The 19,974-nt window shown below is 43.3% G+C and overlaps 1 protein-coding gene across 1 annotated transcript in view; it reads left to right on the plus strand.

Moving 5' to 3' along the window:
• Positions 1 to 19,974, plus strand: part of ITIH5 (inter-alpha-trypsin inhibitor heavy chain 5) — a 50,635-nt gene that overhangs the window by 12,944 nt on the left and 17,717 nt on the right. The window contains exons 6-7 of the mRNA XM_067317437.1: positions 7,514 to 7,683; positions 9,640 to 9,756. Coding sequence (XP_067173538.1) covers positions 7,514 to 7,683; positions 9,640 to 9,756 — 287 coding nt within the window. The remainder of the gene's footprint in view (positions 1 to 7,513; positions 7,684 to 9,639; positions 9,757 to 19,974) is intronic.

The following is a 19,974-nucleotide window of genomic DNA, read 5'->3' on the forward strand; positions in this document are numbered from 1 at the left end:
GGAAACTGTTTATTTTAAGAAGTGGATTGTTTTTCCTATCCATCCATGCCAAGGTAGATAGGAAATCCTGCAATTTAGAACATGGGAAATTCCAAGAGGAAAATCCACGTTTTGCCAAAGCACCAAATGTGGTGCAAGGGTCTACTCTTACCTGCCAACTATCCTCACATTTTGTTTGGACAGTTTAAAAGTCATTTTTTTCAGTGAAAACTGACAGTGTGGAGCACAGGATACTGTGATTGCAACATGTTGACAAAAAAGCCATACTATGAATAAGAGGGTGAATCTGTCACCGAAGCAGGATGTAGAGGCTTGTCGGACCCGATCCTCAGTTACTCTAACTAACATCACACCGGCAAAATTAGTGGAGCTGTTTAATGTCTGCAAAGCAAGGATCTGCCCTAAAGCAAATGAACATGGAGTTAAACTGACTGCTCAGTCTGATCCTACTGACTTGATCCAAATACCATTGAAATCAAAGCTCACAGTGACGTGAACTCGCTTCAGGTCAAGCCATATACAGCTAAATAGTATCTCTGCTGTACATCCATGTATAGTGTGATGAATGTGCTCTGCACCTCATCAGGAGGGACAGAAAGCCTTTTTCACCTCTTGGGAGTTTCATAGTGCATTGTCGTGTATGCATTCCTGCGAAACATCTGGTATCAATCAGTGTTAGAGACAGGCTAAGCAGAGCAGACATGCTGTTGGTCTAGTACAGTATGGAAATTTCTATGTGCAAATGACATATAGGGAAAACTCTTGTATCTTGCTCTCCAGATGGCACTCTGTGAGTACTGATCATTCTTTGCTCTGTACTTCAGGAGATTAAAAACAGCTTATATGAAAAGAAGCCCAAGTTTTAGGGTTCCATAATCCTCCCTAGCCAGTAAAATATACATAAAATAGATGTGACATTGCACTATGGGTAAAGCAGCTGAAACTCAGGTTCTTTGTGCTTTATCCATCCATCTGCTACTTACCTAGAACTGCTGTTGCTGATCCTTTGTATCTGGAATCTACCTATACAGTTGGTGAATTCTAGTTGCTATGGTGAAATTACTCATATGAAAGTCACTGAAGTGCCAAATACTCTTTTGGGCGTCCATGTCCATCATGGGCAGGCATGAGTGGGTTGTGTCCCTGTCAGAGCAAAGACAACTGTGCTTCATTGGTCCTCAGGTGAGTGCCACTCTCATGAGTTTATAGGGTTACTGAATTCAGCAGGTTTGCTGAGCTCCTTTCTGATCTGAAGGAAGCGAAAATGAAGAGATTAGGACATTACCAGTAACCAGCCAAAAAAGAAAAGAAAAGAAAAGAAAAGAAAAGAGAAGAAAAGAAAAGAAAGAATTGGCAGAGGGTCTCAGAAGGGTCTCAGCAAGGTCTCAGAGAAGGAGAGCTTATTTTGGATAGGAGAGATTTATTGCTGGTGACCTTTTCTGACCAACAAGATCAATCCCGGTCGAAGTAGATAATAGGAACTTCCTACCTTCCTGAACACAAATGGAAGCCACAAGAATACTCCTAGGGAGGGCAAGGCCAGAACAATGAGTATTTCACTTGGAAATCTATTGTACTCCAGTGGGCTGTCGGAACTTGTGCTTGATCCAGAAAGCAAAACATTTGAGTCATTGGATCCTCCCTACAAAGCCTGTTTGCTCGTATGACATTCCAAGACCTAAGCTGCAAACCAGAAGATCTGCACATGCAATGAGACCTCCAGGGAAGGTTATGGTGTTTGAAGTGAAAGACAGGTGACTTATGAGTCTTACATCTAAACAATGGCTACTTGGTAGACAGTCTGCAACCTAGGAACGAATCAAGAAAAAGACAATACCTGGTGTCTGCTCACATTCCTCTGGCTTAAAACTCTTCAGGATCACTTGACAGTATAACATGGCAGCAATCTAGCAAGGCCAGCAAAGGATGCCAGACCAGATGCCACCATAACTGTCTTACCTGTGGTGCCCCAAATGAGAGGTCATGACTTAAAAAATTGCTAAATGAGGAACGGGGGGCAGCTTATTGAAAGAAGCGACTGCTTGACCACTTTGAGTTTGAATATGTCATGAAAACTCTCTTCCTCAATTCCTATGGCTACAAAGATTTTGGTAGTATCTCCTGCTTAATGATAAAATGTGAGGTTTTGATAAGCATTGCTAAACTACCTTGAGATTACTGGGTGAAAAATGTATCGCATCATCAAGTCATTATCAGTTAAATGGTGTTCTGAGTAATATTTCCAAAGCACCGCCAGCCTCAGGTCAATGCTGAGGATGGGATGTAGTTTCCTAAGTCACTTAGACACTTTTGACTCTGGTCTGGATTAGAAACTACTTACTTTTCCTAAGTACAGCTCCTGAAGATCCAGCATAGGATAGGAAAATTAAGCTGAAAATCAAGGGCTAGTAACCCTGGAGCAGTCATCAATTCCAGATGATCAGCACCAGCAATGATTAATGATCATAACTGAAATGCCAACCTGATACGGCGATAAACACTATTAACAAAACTAAAGAAAATGCCAATAACTATAGTTAGATAGGTGGCCAAAAGCAGATGAATAGCTGATCTGCTTTAATGTCATGGATCCTGCATACAGTTGTGGTGCTTTATACATGCTGCCTGTAGTGACAGAGTATCATGTATGATGTAGTGGAAAAAACAGCTTCTCTCTCCCTGGTTAATGTTTGTTATGGATTTGCACTTTTGACTACAGCTGAACTGCTAGTACCTATACCCCCTGTGTTGCACAGAAGAAATAAAACTTGAAGACCTGGAGACTGAAAATGTCCCTTGATGAGAAAGGGTGAAGGACACATTTTTTACATTTATAAAGCAGCACAGAAATCACAGCAGTAGGAGTAGAAACAGCAAAGAGTCCAATTCTGCCTGTTATTCACTGTCAGGGCCTGAGCTACAAAGTTTGGCCTTGGTTCCATAATTTACCAGGGATTTACGCAAAGTCAAGCTGTGCCTTCTTATAGATAGAGGCCGTCAGGAAGTCCTGCTTACATCCTCTCTGAATATGGAGCAGAGACAAGGTGATGCCAGCTCCTTCCAGGACATTTCCTTTGTCAGTGGCTCCTGTGCACACAGCTTCATCTGAGAGCTGGGTTTTTTTTCCCCAAAGGAAGGTATTAGGTATGCGAGTTTTGGAAAATGATCTTCTGGCATGTGCAGGTGTCTGCTTCTGTCATATATAAAACCCAACACAACAGATGTTGAGGCTGGTGATCCTGGCCTTCTCTGGTGACTGCAGAGTGGAGCCATTTTCTGAATGAAGCCCTACCTAGAATCCTGATGACTATTCTCATCCTCTTCCTCCAGGGCAGTAAGGTGAGAACTAGTCATCGACATGGGCAGGGAGATACCAGGCTGCTTAAGAGTGACCCTGTTTCTCTTCAGAGTCATAGCTCTCAGAAAGTTTTTGTTTTATTCTTTCTTATCACAGTTGTCTAGAAGCTCCTGCTTGTTAGCAGAGAATGAACTTTGCATTTGGGCTCTATTCCTGACTCTGCCAGTCCCCAAAATAATTTGGATTTAACTGTTCATCATGTGAGGACTACATTTTAATATGAGAAATGCTTTTGCCTGCCCTATTTACTTTTATTGAATTATCTTTAATTGAATTTGGCAAAAAAAAAAAAAAGTCTAAAGGCCCTATTAACTAGCTCAGTGTGGGCACAGATCAGCTCAGGATTTTGGAGTTCAGCCATGATCTGCACTCTGCAGTATCTCATAGACTTTCCTCTCTCAGTCATTTGTTTGAAGAGAACCTGGCCAGTAAACTGGGGAGAGTAATTGTGATCCAAATATTAAATGCTGCCTAGAAGAGAAACCTGAGGAAAGGCATAGTAACAGTTTTCAAATATGTAAAAGGCTTCTGAAAGGAAGAAAGGAGCATTGTGCTCTCTGGGTCAATAACAAATAAGACAGAAGGTCATGGGTTTATAATCCAGAAGGAAAAATGTAAGTTAGACATTGAAAATATCTTTCTAATAGTGAAAAAGTGAAGCTCTGGAAGGGACTGGCAAGGGCAGGTACTGAGTTTTCATTGCTGAAGGTCTGGAGTATTTTCAGACTATGTTGTAAAACCAAGTAGGAAAGTGATTCTGCCTAGGAACATGGGATGGGTTAGTAATCTGCCTTCCAGATCTGTTTTTCATTATTCTAGGAAAAAATGATTCTGGGCATTTTTTTACTAGACTGTATTTTCTCTAGCTTCCTCCTGGTGATGGAAGAAGAGTATCTATGAAGAAGACTGGAGCTGCTTTCCCAGTTATTTCTGTCACTGGCAATGACTATGTGCAGGCAGCCTTGGAAAGCTCCTCTCCAGGGGTTCCTGTAACACTGGTGGTATAATGGAGAATAACACTTCTCCACCTCTGCAGAGTGTTTTGAAGAGTGTTAGAGGAATGCAACATGATCCGCTTCACATGTAGATCCCACAGTGCTTTACAAAATTGGGTGCATATGATTATGCCCATTTAACAGGTGGGAAGACTGAGACAGGAGTGCTTACCTTACCTAATTTCAAACAGTCAGAGTCTATAGAAATGCTAGGACTAGAACTCAGGTTTTAGTTGTGCACAGCGAACTGTGCTCAGCCGTCAACATACTTACTGCAGAGAAGCATAGAAATGAATTCTGTATGCCACAGCCACAGATGTATGTGCACTAGGTATAAGGGGAGAACTGTTTCCTGTGTGAGACCACTTTTCACTGACCCACACCTTGAGTATCTCATGTGTCCAGGCAGCCTAACTAATGACAATGTTTGCTTTTCAGCAGCTGAGGAGAAGTAATGTGAAATCCTCAAATAAATCAGAAAATATGAATGAACTGTTAAGCCATTTTTATGAATTCTGTGTATTTCACACACATATTGTCAGTTAAATGGGATCAGGGAAGTGATAGAAGACAGATGGAAAATCCAGGAAGGCCAATAAAAGCAAATCTGATGAAGTTTATTAGAAATGTATGTTACTTCTGTCAATTCATCAGATCAGAGGGCAGCTGTAAAGGTAAAGACATATCAACATGAAGATAAAATCCTATAGAGCTATTGATTTATGACTTTTATTTGCCTGAGGAAATTTGGAGTGTACAGAGCACTTTAGAATAAATGTCAAAGCTCTTGTAAGCCCCCTTTAAGATTAGTCACTAGTATTCTTAAGTGATTTCAATGCTTTGGCTGGACTCTCTGTGTCAGGATGGATGGATGGATCGAACTTGGCTTAGTCAGAGAAGGCCTAATGTAAAGTAAATTCTTGACTCTTGAAGTTGAGTAATATCTGTCATTCAACCTCATTGGGTCAAGAATTTTGCCACTGGGTTTGTTTCACATTCTAGGCCCTTTAATTACAATTTCTTTTTGTAGTTTATGTTGTAGATGGACAGATTCTAAAGTGGCTTTATTAGCCTGGAGGAACTGTGCTGGGCCTAAGAGAAACCCCCTCCCTGCCTCAATAATCTGGTTTTGTGCCTTGTATATTCAAATGGAATCACAGGACAGCTATGCAAGTAAAGCCAAATCAACAAGGAGATAAAGTCATATAGTGCTATTGTTTTATGACTCATTTTTATTTCTTTGCCTGGAGAAGTCTAGACTGCACACAGCACTTCAAGGTAAATGTCACAGCTGTGAATAATCATTTTATGAACCCACAAGTACCCAAGTGCTGGTCCTGGCATTTCTATGGACTTTGACCTGTGTGAAGGCAGGTAGGTTAGGTAACCACTGCATGTTTCAGTTTTCCCAGTTCTTCAGTTAAATGGGCATAATCATATGTATCCAATTTTGTAAAGCACTGTGGAATCTAGATGTGAAGTGGATTGTGTTGCATGCTGTATACAACTGTCATGTTGCATTCCTTTAACACAGCTCAAAGCACTTTACAAAGGTGGAAAAGTGCCGTTCCCATTACACAGACAATGTTATAGGAAGCCCTTGAGAGGAGCTTTCCAAAGCTGCCTGCACATAGTCATTGTGACCAGTATTGTTAATGGAGTCTAGAGAGTAATTAAAATCATCCTAAAGTAGATGCCTACATCTAGCCATCTGTGTCATACCCCCCCTCTCACCTGACACTCTTGACTAGATCTCTACTGAGCATAACAGGAGCCAAGAAAATCAGCTCAGATGCAAACACGTACACCGTGAACATCTAAAATGCCACTGATTCTCACCCACCTTTTCTCTGTCATACCAGAGACATCTTGGGTCACTTTCAGCAAAGAACTGAGACTCAGACACACAGTATGATTAAGCACCTCATTCCCATCAATTTTAACCAGCAGGTTTTAACACATAAACAGATATTATAGCACTTCTGTGCTTCAGAATAGTGTTGGAATAATCACTGTCAGCGAAAGTACCCAAGAAGGACATCAACTGAGAATTTGTTTTCAGTGGCTAGTTAGGACAAGGGAGAAAGTTCCCAAACTTTGGGACTGTTCAAGGCCAACTCTGAACTTTGGCCACTCTCATGTAAGGGTCCTTACCTGGGCCAGAGTGAACAAACAACTGGCACACCAAGAGAGAGTGAGGTGGCATTTTGACCACACGAAAAGACAACAAGGAATTTTCATTATCACTCAACTTTAGAAACTGATCAGAGCTAGCAAGACTCCCATTACTGGTAGAGGTTCCTTCAGGGTGATTCAGACCTAAATTTTTCTCTTTCTCTGAGATGTTCTCTGAAAGGCACCTCACTTTTCTTTAGCTCAGGAAGGGCTCCAGGAGATCAGGTGAATTTTTAATCTCAGGGTTGCAGTTTGTATGACTGCGTTAGTAAGTGTTGGCTTTAGGCTCAGTGAGTCAGACTGAGATTTCAGTGGCTACACTGATAACTCTCTGCTGAATATAAAGGGAGCTAAGGTAACTTGTTTGGATGTAGACATTACACATAGACACTTGTAATTAGTCAGATCAATCCTACCTCACATGTCTACAGTACAGACATGTATATCTGAACAAGTCACTCCAAGATCTCTTTATAATCAGTACAAAGAAATCTGCAGTATGATTCATCTCATCCTTGAAGAAATGTTTAAACAGGTCAGATGAATCATATCTTCTTTGGCTCTCAGGAGCTCACGTATAGAATCTGCATTCTAGATGTCTAGAGTTGGCTGGAATGATACCACCTAAATGTCTACAGTTGGGTGTGTTTTATTCACGGAAGGTTATTTACGGTCATACAGAGAATATCTGGCATTTGAGTTCCATGACTTCCAAACACAGCAGTGAGCATAGGAACTTTGCCTAAACATTTATTTTTCAGAAAACATTGTGATGTTAGGGTTAGTTTAGAATTAGAGAGGGTTAGTTTAGAATTAGAGGGAAGGGGTTATTAAGTTCTTTTTTTATCAATGGTTAGCTGCATTTTTAATTTCAATATGTAACTGTGTCAGCTGACCTAACTCCATGGTAATATTGTGTGTGCTGTGCTGAGACATGTCTAAGACAATAGCAAAAAAATGTAATATTGTGGTTTTATCTCAACAGGTGATATCTCTCCTCCTCCTTCCACTGTTATTGGACATACCAAAACCTTGGCAAAAGTAACCTTCAGTCCCAATGTTGTTGAGCAAACCAGGATTGCCCGAAATGGCATTTTGGGAGACTTCATAGTTAGATACGATGTCAACAGGGAGCTGAGTGTTGGGGATGTTCAGGTACTGTATGCACCTTTCCAGTGTTATGAACTGTACCTGAGGTGGCTCTGCATGCTCCAAATGCCCTAGCAAATATTTTCCAAACGAAGGCTGCTTCTCCATCTTGAAAAAACTATCCAAAATAAAACCAATCAGTTTGCAGCCACAAGATGAACTTTAAGAGGTGCATACTTCATCTGCCTTTCACTTTCTCAAACTTCATATTTTACTTGCTCTGTGCTTTCTTTCTTTTTTTTTCATTACATCCTACAAAAATAGCACTACATTTCAAAAATTACTTTCCTTCAGTGCATATGCTTACTTTTTAATACAAAAGATTCCCACGATGGAGGACAATGGAGAAATAGTATGTATGTAAATGGTGGAATCAGCAGCTGTGAACTGGGCAATTTCTGACATAAAGTAAATTGCAGCTATTAGAAAATGACAGATCTTTATTGATGTCTACTGAACTCAGCCTGGCAAGCTCTGGTTGGCTGATTTAGCTAGATGATCTAAGAACAGCATCTTTTTCAGTTGTACAAGGTGTACGTACAAGCTAAAAATCATCCTTCTTTAGTCCTGGTTTGATAGCTTCAGAGTAGATTAGTTGCCACGCAAGACCTTTATGCAGTTTTTGTGTATAAAGAAGAAATTGATGCTAAATATGTGCATGCATTTTTAACACCTCTGCACCTCCTGTTATGGAGCAAACTCCTCTATGTTTCTCCCTCAGCTTCAAATCCAGGTCTGAAAACTCCATCTCTTTTCGCATTTTGGTGCCATTTTCTGTGACCTTCCCAGGTCTCTGGACATCTGCAAGAAAAGGATGTTGTTACTTGTTGTTCACCCTCAACCAATTCAGATCAAAGGTTCCTGCCTCCTTTATAACTTTCTAATTCTTCCCCACAGTCTAATTAGGGCCAAGGCTTAGATTTGTTTTCATTCCTCTTTCTACGCTACAACTTTGCACTACAAGTAGGCCCTACCTATTGCCTGGGCTTTAAGGCAATTGGTCTTATCACTTGCTTCCAGAACTGGCTCTAAATTTACCTCAGATACTGTTTCTGTCTCTAGCATTCACCATTCCCACTCATTTAATCTTCTGTCTGTATCTTTTGCCATCAGAAATAACTCTCCTTCTCCCTCCACATCCCTGCTTTTGTGCCTCACTTCAGATCTCCTCTATAACACATCTCACTCCTTTTTGTCCAGCACCATGTCCACCATTCTTCCCTCTGCTCTAAACCAGCTTGTGTTCTCTGGGAAGTGTCTAACTCTTCTCATTCAGTTGAAATGCAAGTGGTGAAAAAGAACACCCAGCCCTCCTCCTGGTGGTTTTGTCTACATGGTCTGTTGAGGCCTAAGGAAACCAGGGCTCACTCTCTGAACTAAACTCACCCACAGAGATAGATGCTAATGCAGCTAGAGCACCTCTTCCAGAGCACATGGTCCCTATGATGCTCAGTTATGCCCCACAGGTACTAAGTACCTCACTTGACACTGTCTGCAGACATTCAACCCAGGAACCATGGTGATGAACAACATGCCATGCTTATGCTATTTTGGAGGTCACTGCTTCAGTGCATTATGGCTTTAGCCATTGAACTGTTTGCCAGTGGATTTATTAGCTTCACTGATTGCATAAATCTGGATACAAGACCAGGTCCTCAGAAGCATTTTGTGGTTCTAATCCCTGGGTATATAGCCTGTGTCCTTACTGCGTTTGGAAGGAAACTCCAATGTCCAGCATGAAGGGAGATATAAAGAGCTCCAGTAGGTCCCTGAGTCTGGACAATCAGGGGACCATGATTAGGGATATCAAATAGCACACCTACCCTTAAATGTAGACACAGACACTGAAAGCAGGATCAGGTATGCCCAGCCTGCTCTCAGTAGCAAAGATCCCGTAATGATGTATGTGGAACATTGCAACATGACCTGCCTTCCATTCCTGACTTTCTTGCTCTTCCACAGATTCTTAGTGGGTACTTTGTGCATTACTTCGCCCCCAAAGATCTTCCTCCATTGCCAAAGAATGTTGTCTTCGTGCTCGACAGCAGTGCGTCCATGGTGGGAACAAAACTGAGACAGGTGAGGTCCTTGCATGCCTTATAAATGGGTTGGCTGTAAGGTTATAGAGAGAAAGACTGAGGCTTCATCTCACCATATGGGTTCTTCTCCAAAATATTTGCAATGTCCGAGGTGAGAGGAGGCTCTGAAGACACCTCAAGGTGAGGTGTTCCACCTGCCATGAGAAAGAAATTATCATGTTAATGAGAATGGGATTGAAACAAGAAGTGCAGAGGACTCTCACTCTGTGACAGAAGAATAGGTATGTGCTGTCAAAACTGAGCTAGGATGCTGCAGGTAGGAATGCGCTGGGCAGTTCTGTTGTGGGCAGTTTGAAGGGATGCAAACTAGGAAGAATTCCCAGCAAAGTGCTTTCAGAGGACCATTGTATCAGGCTGTTGAAAGGAAGATCAGTTTATGCTAATTGAGAATCTCATTCTTTCACCACAAATCTCAGACATTTTTCTAGGGCACAATTCTTGACATAAACCCACATACCAAGCTGAAGGACACCTCATCAGTGCTTAAGACTAAGCTCTGACATGAAGGAGTTCAGGCATCAGCATTTTTGCTTCTCCAGTTTTCTGAGCTGGATAGATGGAAACCAGCTCCAGTCCAGGAGCCGAGTAGTTGTCTTGGAAGGGCACAGTGCCCAGAGGAACATACTCTTCTTCTCAGCACAGTATTATCAGTCAACATTTGGTTTCTGTTCTGAATAATTTGACAGATATGTGTCAGGTCTGCACTCACACTGGAGTGGAAAGTCCAGTTTCCAACTTACATATCTGTGCAGAAAAGGACAAAAGCCCCAGTAGAGTCAGTACGGTTTCCTTCCATTTGAAGTCTAGCCCCACGTGTATGAGATATGGAGAAGTTCATTGGCTTGTCTGCCATATGGCCCACATCTTTACCTTCTGCATTCTTATCATGGCCAAGCTAATGACAGTGGCACTTTCCACATAGGCTAAGATACCAGTATGGGGAAATTTCAGCATGTATGGATCATGTCACAGTGTAACCCTGTAAGAATGATGTAAGGCCGATGGCTTGGCCTTATATCTTGGCCAGTGAAGGAGCTGTAATTAGTCCACTCAGATTGCTTGGTCACCTGTCTAGAACATGGTGATATTTCTGAAAACAATGTGGTCATCTGAGAGTCTTTTTTTTTCTTGGCCACCAACACTGGCCTAAATGTCCTTCACAAACACCTACACTGGTCATTCACCGACAGTTCTGTGTCTTTCACCAAGGATATCCTTGGTATATGTGCCTCTACCTTTCTGCTAAAATCTTTACCATATGGTCTCAGTGGTGATCATATATCTTCATTTAGAAACTGTGGCCTCTATTAAATCCAATTATCTCCACTGTGAGCTAAAAGGGAGTGTGACTTTTATGACTCCTAATTACCTCCTCCTGTGACTGGAGTAGCAAGCAGAGAGCTGTTAAACAGATACTTACTACTGTGTTTAGACAGATTTTGAATGAAGATGCATTTGAGTCATTACAAATTCCTGTGGACAGAGCCTTGCTCTTGCCTTTCTGACACCCTTCTGCTGAAAAATGTCTGCTACACCTCGCAGAATAAACAGTTGCATCCAGCCCTGCATGCTGAAAGCAGACAGTCAGCAATACAGTGCTGAACTAGGAAGATTAGGGCTTTGAAGAGCTTAGCGATGGTGTGAACTGCCCAACTAGTGCCTTGGGTCAGCAGATTAACCTTGTGCTATGAAGACTTTTTTTCTCCTCCTGAGAGCATTAGTGTTTCTTTTTCCTATAGAAACAACATACCCAGGGATTAACCCTTGAGGATCTACTTCATAGCCTAGCCAGCTCCTACTGCTAAACCCGCACAAATCTCAGGCTGATTAGGCACAGATAGATGCCTCTTGAGACTGAAGCAAGAGAAATGTCTAGCCAGAGCCTTTGTCTATGCAAGGTCCTATGTTCTCTTGATTCTTCAGTTTTACCCAGATCTTTATGGAAGAAGCAAGCAAGAACAGTTTCAGAAATGAGAATCGGGCTAGTGATCAAGACTCGATGGCTTGCATCTATAATCCTCTGTTAGAACAGCCTTTGCAGCAGTCATGAGCTAGGTATACTCAACCTTTTGCCTGTTATCTCAGACATCCTCTTTTAACGGAGAACCACTGGTGTATTATAGAGAATTGCTGTGTGTGTGAAGCACATATCATCCTCTCATTTCAGCTGCTCCAGAAAATCGAACTTCCTTGAACTATGACTTAAATCATAACCCCTCCCACCCCCAGATTAGTCAAGGAAAGGTCAACATCTAGGGCCAGCTGAATAATATGCCTGTTTTGCTATACTAAAGAAAGTGTGATCAGTTACAGCCATGATGTGTTTGTTCTGTGGCCTTTTTACCCAATTGTTGTTGTTGTTAAGATGTTTATTAAATTACAGACACGTCCCCTGGTGGCAGGATAGAACTGAGCAGAGGAAATGCCTCCTCTTCTTCTTTCATCTCCAACTCCTGCAGCTGTGGTGATCTGTGGTAGTGTGTAGAGAGCTGGGAATTCCCATGGGACTGCCTTTCCTCATTTCTCTCTACTGAGTCACATGCAAGATCAGCTAAAAATACACTCAGCACTTGTAAAGAGTGCTCTTCCAGGTCAGCTGCAGTAACTATGGCAAAGGACGGTTTTTAGGGTTGTAGGAGGATGAGAGACAGGATGAGAGACATCAGTGGTGTGCCCTTCACTGAGAAGATTTTGTAAACACTTTCTCCATCCACATTCATGAAGTTAATGGCAAATTGACTCAAATGGGGTCAGAATTTCATGCATACTGCAGTTCCCACACTCTAGTTGTGAGTCCTTTCTTTCTTTCTTCCTCAAAGGTTTCCTTTTCCTACATAAATTTTTATCTGTTTGTGCCATCCCTCTCTCTTTCTAATATATGTCAGTCTTTGTAGCAACAAGATGTACAGACCCAATTGGAAGCACATATAGTGGGACTGGTTGATCAGCTTATGTCAAATCCCTGAGACATTCCCTTCACATCACTGATATATATTAACTCCATGGGGAAGACTGGCCCAGGTGCACATTCCTCTTGTGGTTCTAACAGCCTTTGAACTCAGGTAATATCTAGCAGATTCAGCTGTGTTGTGCCAGTCCACCTCCACTGGGGATCTGGGCCTTTGTGACAGTCACCTTCTAGCACTGACAGGGAGATTAAGCTAAAGAAAAGAAAACTCTTGAGTATGATGATAAAAATCCTTCATGTATTCAAGGCTTTGCAGGTCATTGCTGCTGTTCTGCTGGCAAGGAAAGTACTGTTTCTGTTCTCAAGAGTTTTGTTCCTTCGTTTGCAAAGTGACAGTAAGCTCTGTGTGGAATAGTTGCTTTTAACAGGAGCCAGAGAGCTTGGGGAACAGGTCATATCTGCAAATTATACTGGGAAATAAAATGGTTTGCCCTTTGAGCAGTCTGATCTGCTGATTTTTATGGTACCAATACTTTTTGTTTCAGAGGTAGGGGGATATAACTGTTTTACATTAGCATAACTAGGAGAAAGAGGGGCCAGTTATGGGCTCACCTCCCTTGGGATGAAAACTGAATAGAAAGCTCTGCCCAGCTATTATAACTGGATCTGCAGATCCATCTGTAAAAGCATTGTGCTGCAAAACTGAGTCTCCTGAGCTAAGTTGGGTCACAGACAACAGCGAGGATGAGCGTGCCAGTATCTCTGTTACTAAGTCAAATCACGATTTTATGGCTTTGCCACAGAAACACAGACAGTTTCTATTGACACAACATCCAGCAGAGCCATAATCAGGAAAAGGACCAAAAACATTTAGAGCAGATGTGAAATGGAGTACAGGCAGGGTCTAACTGACATGGTACACTGACACCTGTAAAAATGATGGAGACGATAATAGTTCTGGATGTGGCTCCTTTATAAGGTATGTGTTTATCAGATTACCATGGTTATCACCAGTTTCACTAGACGAGATGAAAAAGGACCTTTATCAGCTTGCAGTTCCACTTTTATAAAGCAGGCACGTTCCAAGTTATGGACGTGTCCACAAGAGGATTTGCAGGTGTTTTGCAGACATGAGGTAAAATGTAGTTGTTTCAGCCGCAGATTCATTTCACCTTACCTTTTCCACAAGCAACAAATGCCCACACACTCAGTTACACAGTTGACTACACCACAGCCTGGCAACTTGTCAAGAGTGGTGTGCCAGACTGTAATTTTCTTTGAGGTTAATTGTCCTAGGAGGAACTCGGCTGCAGCTGGGACTTGCTGCATCTTTTTGAATACCTCAGCTTATCTGCCTGCATCCCTTCAAGGGACAATGTTGGTACCCCTGATCCATGACCCACTCTGTCTGAGCCCTCCTCAAAGCCTGACTGCCTTATGTGTACATATCCCTACACCTCTGTGCCCCAGCACACAGAATGCCTCTGAGTAATTTTATGCTGGGGAGAGCAGACTAACACCTGAACACTTGATGTTCCCACTCCAAACTCCACTTACTTCTGTTGGTTGCCAGAGAGGTGGCTGCAGGCCTGTTGACTGCTAGTCCAAATAATGGCTGCTGTCCAGGAAAACTACCTTAAACTGCCAGGGAAGCCTGGAAAAAAAATGCTAATCCTAATTACAGCCTTTAGTGATTTTAAAGCTGCTGTGAATAGGAGAGATGTGTCGACTTTTCCTTTTCTGGTAGAAAGCAAGAATCTGGGTGAGCACAGAGAAACTGTATGCAGTGTCCACAGCACAGAATACATTGATGCAGCTTCCTCCTACTAGGAAATACAGGACAGCAGTGTTATCTCAGTCCTCTTACTAGATAGGAATATGGAAATCACAGGAAAATATAGGATCTGCTATGTGAACTTAGGCAGGTTATTTTCTTTGTCTGTGCTTGTTTCCTTGCAAAGTCCCTGTCTTGTCTGTTTAGCTGGTAAGCTCATGGCTGAGCTTATGGCTGTACTAGATCCCCCAAGTCTAAAGAACACCTGACCTTTGCCAAGGTCTAAGCTATTACTCTAACACTGCTTGCAACAACACTGCTATTTCCAAGAAAATCCCCCTTCACCCTATTACTGGGTGCTTGGTACAGGCATTACTCAACTAGGACAGTCTGTCTCTGATTGTGAAGAGCAATGAGAGCTCAGAAGTGACTGGTTGGGACCTTGTGTGCAGGTCTGCTGCAGCAAGATCTTCCACGCTGTTGCTGTGTGAAGGCCTTAAAAGCATTCACAGGGAGGTTCTGACTTTCAGGTACACATGATGTAATTTGAGGTCCCTTAAGGAGATATATAATATGTTCTGTGTCATAAGGAAAGAGCTTTAGCTTGGGTAGTTAACCCTACCAGAGTGATCTGACTGTGTCAAAGCGTCTGCTCTATTTTCATCTCTGCAGAGTTTTGGACAAAGATTTGGCCTGTGATCCTGTCTGAGGCAGTAGGTCACTGCCTAGGTGGGCAGGGGAAGGGCTGGAGGCAGAGGTGTGCAGGTGGTAGGAAAGGAAGTGGGGATCCTGGAGCTGGAGATGTTGAGGGTTACTCAGAAGTGTGGGAAATGGCAAGTGGGGGCTGACATTGGAGGACTGTGAGGGCCCTGTGGCAGACTCTCAGGTGGGAAAACAGGCAAAAATTTTTTAAATAACTTTTTAGTGCTTTTCTATCGCCCAGTGCTAGCCCTGAGCAAAAGTGCTGGGACTTTGCTCCAGACAACCACCATCACCATCCCTCCCTCGCTCACTGGGGGCCAAAGTGGGGAAGTCCACATCTAAAAGTAAGAGGTGTCACAATTCAAGGAAAAGGGCCAGGACTATGAGAGGAGGTGGCAACAGAGTCACGTGCTCTGCAGAGGGATAACAGACACTCCACCTCCATGGAAGTACAGCACTTCTTTTCATTGAGATATAATGCATGCCTTTCCTCTGTGGAGAAATAACACCTCCTCCCTGAATAGGAAAGACACCATCTCTCCATGGAGAAATATCATATCTCTCTGTGGAGAAGTAACATCTCCCTTCTGTGAAGGAACAGTGCATCCTCTCTCAGCGGGTTACACACACACACGCAGGATGTTCTGAAAAGGAGCTAGAAAGTTCCAAACCCGGCAGGTTGCCGATTGCTGAGCCACCCACTGCGAGAGAGTGGCCGCATGAAAAAGGATCAGCATGAAAATCATCAGGCTAATCGACAGGAAAAGCATAACAGCCCATGCCCCAACCCAGTTCCCACTGCCTAATGTAGCAGCTAATTGCTGCTGAAATCCCGAGTCTGTGCTGTGGACAGCGTCGTCTTGGGCACGTGAACGCTTCCCAGCACTGTGAAGACAGCTGAGCTGGGTGACGGGGGGCAGGGAACGACAGTCTCAAGTTCTTGGAATAGATTTCAAGCACTGGGACTAACTCCATCTTCTGAGGGCAAAGAGAGACATCAAGCTCTGCATCGAGGGCATGGGGCACTTTTGTCTTGGCATGGACCTTTTTGCTCTTAGCTCCATGGAAATTGTTTGTCATGCTGACCGGCGGGTTTGAATGTCTGTCTGGCATGGTATGGGGTGTGATCCCTCTTGAAATGAGCTTAGCACAGATAAGAATGTGGCCTTCATACACCGCTGTGTCAGTCTGGCCTCCTGCCCAGTTAGCTGCATTGTTTCCAGTGGGATTATTTCAGTATGGCACTGTAATACTGTGGGGCAGCCTTTACGCTTCTCCCTTCAGCTAATTTTACAGGGACATTTACTGTTCCAAATGTAATCTGTTCTGTACTGTTGATAAGGGCTTGAAGTAATGATGCTTGGTGCTGATAGTAGAGCTTGCCTCTTTAAATCTTTGTACAGACATTTATTAATCCTTTCACCAGTCTAGTGAGATTGCAAAGATTTAACAGCTGGTCTGCCTTCTGGACACACGAAACCCCAATTCCTGAGAAATCAGATCATCTTGCAGTTTTTCATGTATTTAACCTCACCACACTGCTGAGTGCTAGATAAGTGAGTTACCACCAATTGATAGCTTGTCCGTATCCTTGATGATAGTTTAAGTGCTTTGCTCCCACAGAATAGAAATCCAGTGGTTAAATACCCTCAGCAGATGTGGAGCTAAGTGGTAAGCAGGTTACTCAGTGGTAAGCAGAAATTCTGTGGCAGAATAGGCAAAAGAAACAGTTCTAAATCCTGGAGAACTTCTTTTGCAGACAGGGAAGCTACCAAGCAACTTTTTCTAAGGCCATGTAGTGAGTCAGAAATGTTCAGTATATTAGCAAGGGATCCATGATGTTTGGGGGGAGACTGGACCATGTACTGGAGACAGTTCTTTATTGTCCAGATCTCCACAACCAAACTCTTCCTTCACAGGCCAGTGTCAGTGTAAAACAAAATGCTTGTTGTCCGAACTTGCGAAGGAGTTTTCCTTGGTTATGTGATCCGTGTCTGCCAGCAGGAAAGCACAAAGATACATTGACAAGGAGGGGTGAGCTGCAGTCCATGAACTGCACAATGCTGCCTCCAAAGGAAAAAAGGGCAGATTGTCTTCTCCTAAGAGGGGGATGGAAGACAGCAAAAAATCCAAGGATATGATTCTGAGTTAAAGACCATTTTTGGTTCAAAAGTCCGTGTTAAGAACTGGCACATGATCTGCATTATGTGGACAGAAAGGAAACGGGGACGTAGAGGAAAATAAAACTCACAAGATGTGGCTTCAAACCTCAGCAGAAATGACATTACCCAAACCTTTGATCTCTCTGTATGTCAGCTCCTTCCTGAAAAAAGGTAGTAGTGCTCACACTTGCCTTTTCCTTGGCTGTTGGGATCGCAAACTGGATCCTTAATTTGCAATACCTTGTCTGGCCTCGGTAGAACTGTTCTATGTGCAACTTTGATGTCAGCCTTTCCTGAACTCTCAGTGTTAATCCCTCTAACAAAATACAGGCAGAATTGACCAGATATTGCTGTTTTTGCAAAGTCAGATCTGGAACTTTTCATTAGTTGCCCATGGAAAGGGATAGCTATGAACAAAAACATGGAAGATATTGGGGAAAAAAAAATCCCTCTGCTAATCATCTATTTTTTTTCTCCCTGTGCTTTCTTGCAGCGTTTTGCCAAACAACATGTTTACTTGTACTTTTCTCCTTATCACTGTAGGAGGTCTGATTTCTGAGCCCTTTCTCTGTGCTTTTGCACTGTCAGACAAGTTACTGGACAGAGATGTGGGTTCATAATTCCCTTTGAACTTACATCTTGTGCCTTAGCTCCCTTCTTGTCAAATATGGACACTCACAGGAGATCTGGAAGAACAGCTTAAAGGCTATGGTACATTCAGATCCTGAAGTAATAGGCAGGTAAGCCCCAGAGGTAACAGTGATAGATAGTTGTCCCGTGAGTCAATCATGGCGTACTACTGTCAGGACTCTGTATGCAGCTGAAATGTTGTCTTCTAGTTAGAGCATCATTCTGTCCTTCAGTAGATGGTTGTCGATGGTCTCATGTCCTCCATTCCAGCCATCAGCCCAGAGTCAGATTGTTCTTTTGCAGCTCTCTCAGCTGATGGTACTGCTCTCTAAAAACTTTGTGTCCTGCTGTTAGTGCTTTACTGAAAGAGTAGGTCTCATTGCTAGCCATGCTCTTTAGACTCACTGATCTCAAGCTCACATGGTTCTCTGGTGCTGGCTGAACCTGGAAAGGGGCTGTCACTGGTGTCGATGTCTCCCCGTCCAGCCGTTGCGAGTGCAGATGCCAGCTGTGTTAGGGCGTGCAGGGTGAGGTTGAATATTGCCAAGTGATCTCAGAGGCACTGGCAGGGTGAGTGCTAGGAGACCTCCCTCTACGTCTGGAAACTATTTTGAAGAGGGGGCTGAGGTTACACTGCAGTGATGCAGAGACCAGTTGTTCATACAGAATTGGATTCAGCATGGACTGATAGTCTTTTGATTTCACGGGCTGGCATGAGGCTTGCGCAGAGGATGCGGGTCTAAGATGGAGCTCTTACGAGTGCTCCAAATCAGTGGAAAGCATGAATACGTGGGCCTGGAACATGCATTATAATGAAATGCTTGAACTCCACTCCTGTTTCATAGCAGAGTCAGTGTCTGGCAATGCCAGGGCATCTAACAACCACGCATTGTCTCCCTTTGAACTGCACAGCTTTTAGGATAGTCAGGCTTTGCCCTCACCCTGCTCCTCAAACAACCAAGAGACTGTGGCGGAAATGTCACCGGGGCTCAGATCCCTCCTAAAAGGTGCCCAGATGGTCTGACATCATTCCAGCTGTCCCTGAGGCAGATCTTTAACCCAAAGAAGGGCTAAAGGCTCTCAGCTGGCCCATAAGAGTGTGTCTCCTTCCATGCTTTGTTCCAACAGTGCTTAAGCTAAAGAGGGTCTGTCAGCGCTAGCTCCAAGGACCAGGTGCAAAAGTGACAAGTGACAGCTGAACCGAGTGTAGCTGAGGGAGTTCTCCCTTTCTGTGCTGTTCTGGGCATTGTCCAGCCTAGACTGGTCTCAGCAAGAAGGGAACAGATGAGTAGCAGTTGTCTTGAAGGTACAGGTATGACTGTGGCAGTGGCAGCTTGGACCAGGTTGGTGGCTGGGAGCTGGCTTGTGTCTGACCTTGTAGGCCCAAGAAGGCACTACTTGTAAATTGTTTATTTAGACAGTGTTAAGTCCATGTTCAGCTTCCCACTGTTTCTGAAGCACAGACATAACTTCTGATTCCCCTGGCAATCACTGTCACCTCATCCTTCCCCAGCTGTAGACCATCGTCCTTCTGCTCCACATTTGGGGAGTGATGTTTTACAGCCCTGGAGGTGCCTGTTTCAAGTCCTAGGGTTCCAGCTGTGCTGACAGCTGTCATTCACAATCACGGTTTCTCAACACAAATGCACCAGAATGGCGATCCAGTCTCCTCCACATCTCAGCTCATTTTCTCCCATGCTAATTTAGAGGAAACAGGGGAATCTTCCATCAACTTATCCTCTTTTAAATCCTCACTTAAAACTTCTCTGTAACAGCTACAAGCCATACCAAACCGGCAAAAATTGATTTTTTCTAGGCTGTTCTGTATTGCTAACTCCTGCCACCCCCTCCTTTAATCCCTGCTCCTCCCTCCACACAAGCAAGCATCTACCCAGGCAGACGTGTAGGGAGAGGAACAGTCTTTCTTGCTTTGCTTACAGCACTGGCACAAGAGTGCTGGACACTTAAACTGTGCTTTGTCAGTGCTAAAGGGTTAGATCTGTGCTCTGCCTAACCCCAAAA

This window comes from Apteryx mantelli, chromosome 1 (genome assembly GCF_036417845.1).
Source record: "Apteryx mantelli isolate bAptMan1 chromosome 1, bAptMan1.hap1, whole genome shotgun sequence".
Lineage (NCBI taxonomy): Eukaryota > Metazoa > Chordata > Aves > Apterygiformes > Apterygidae > Apteryx > Apteryx mantelli.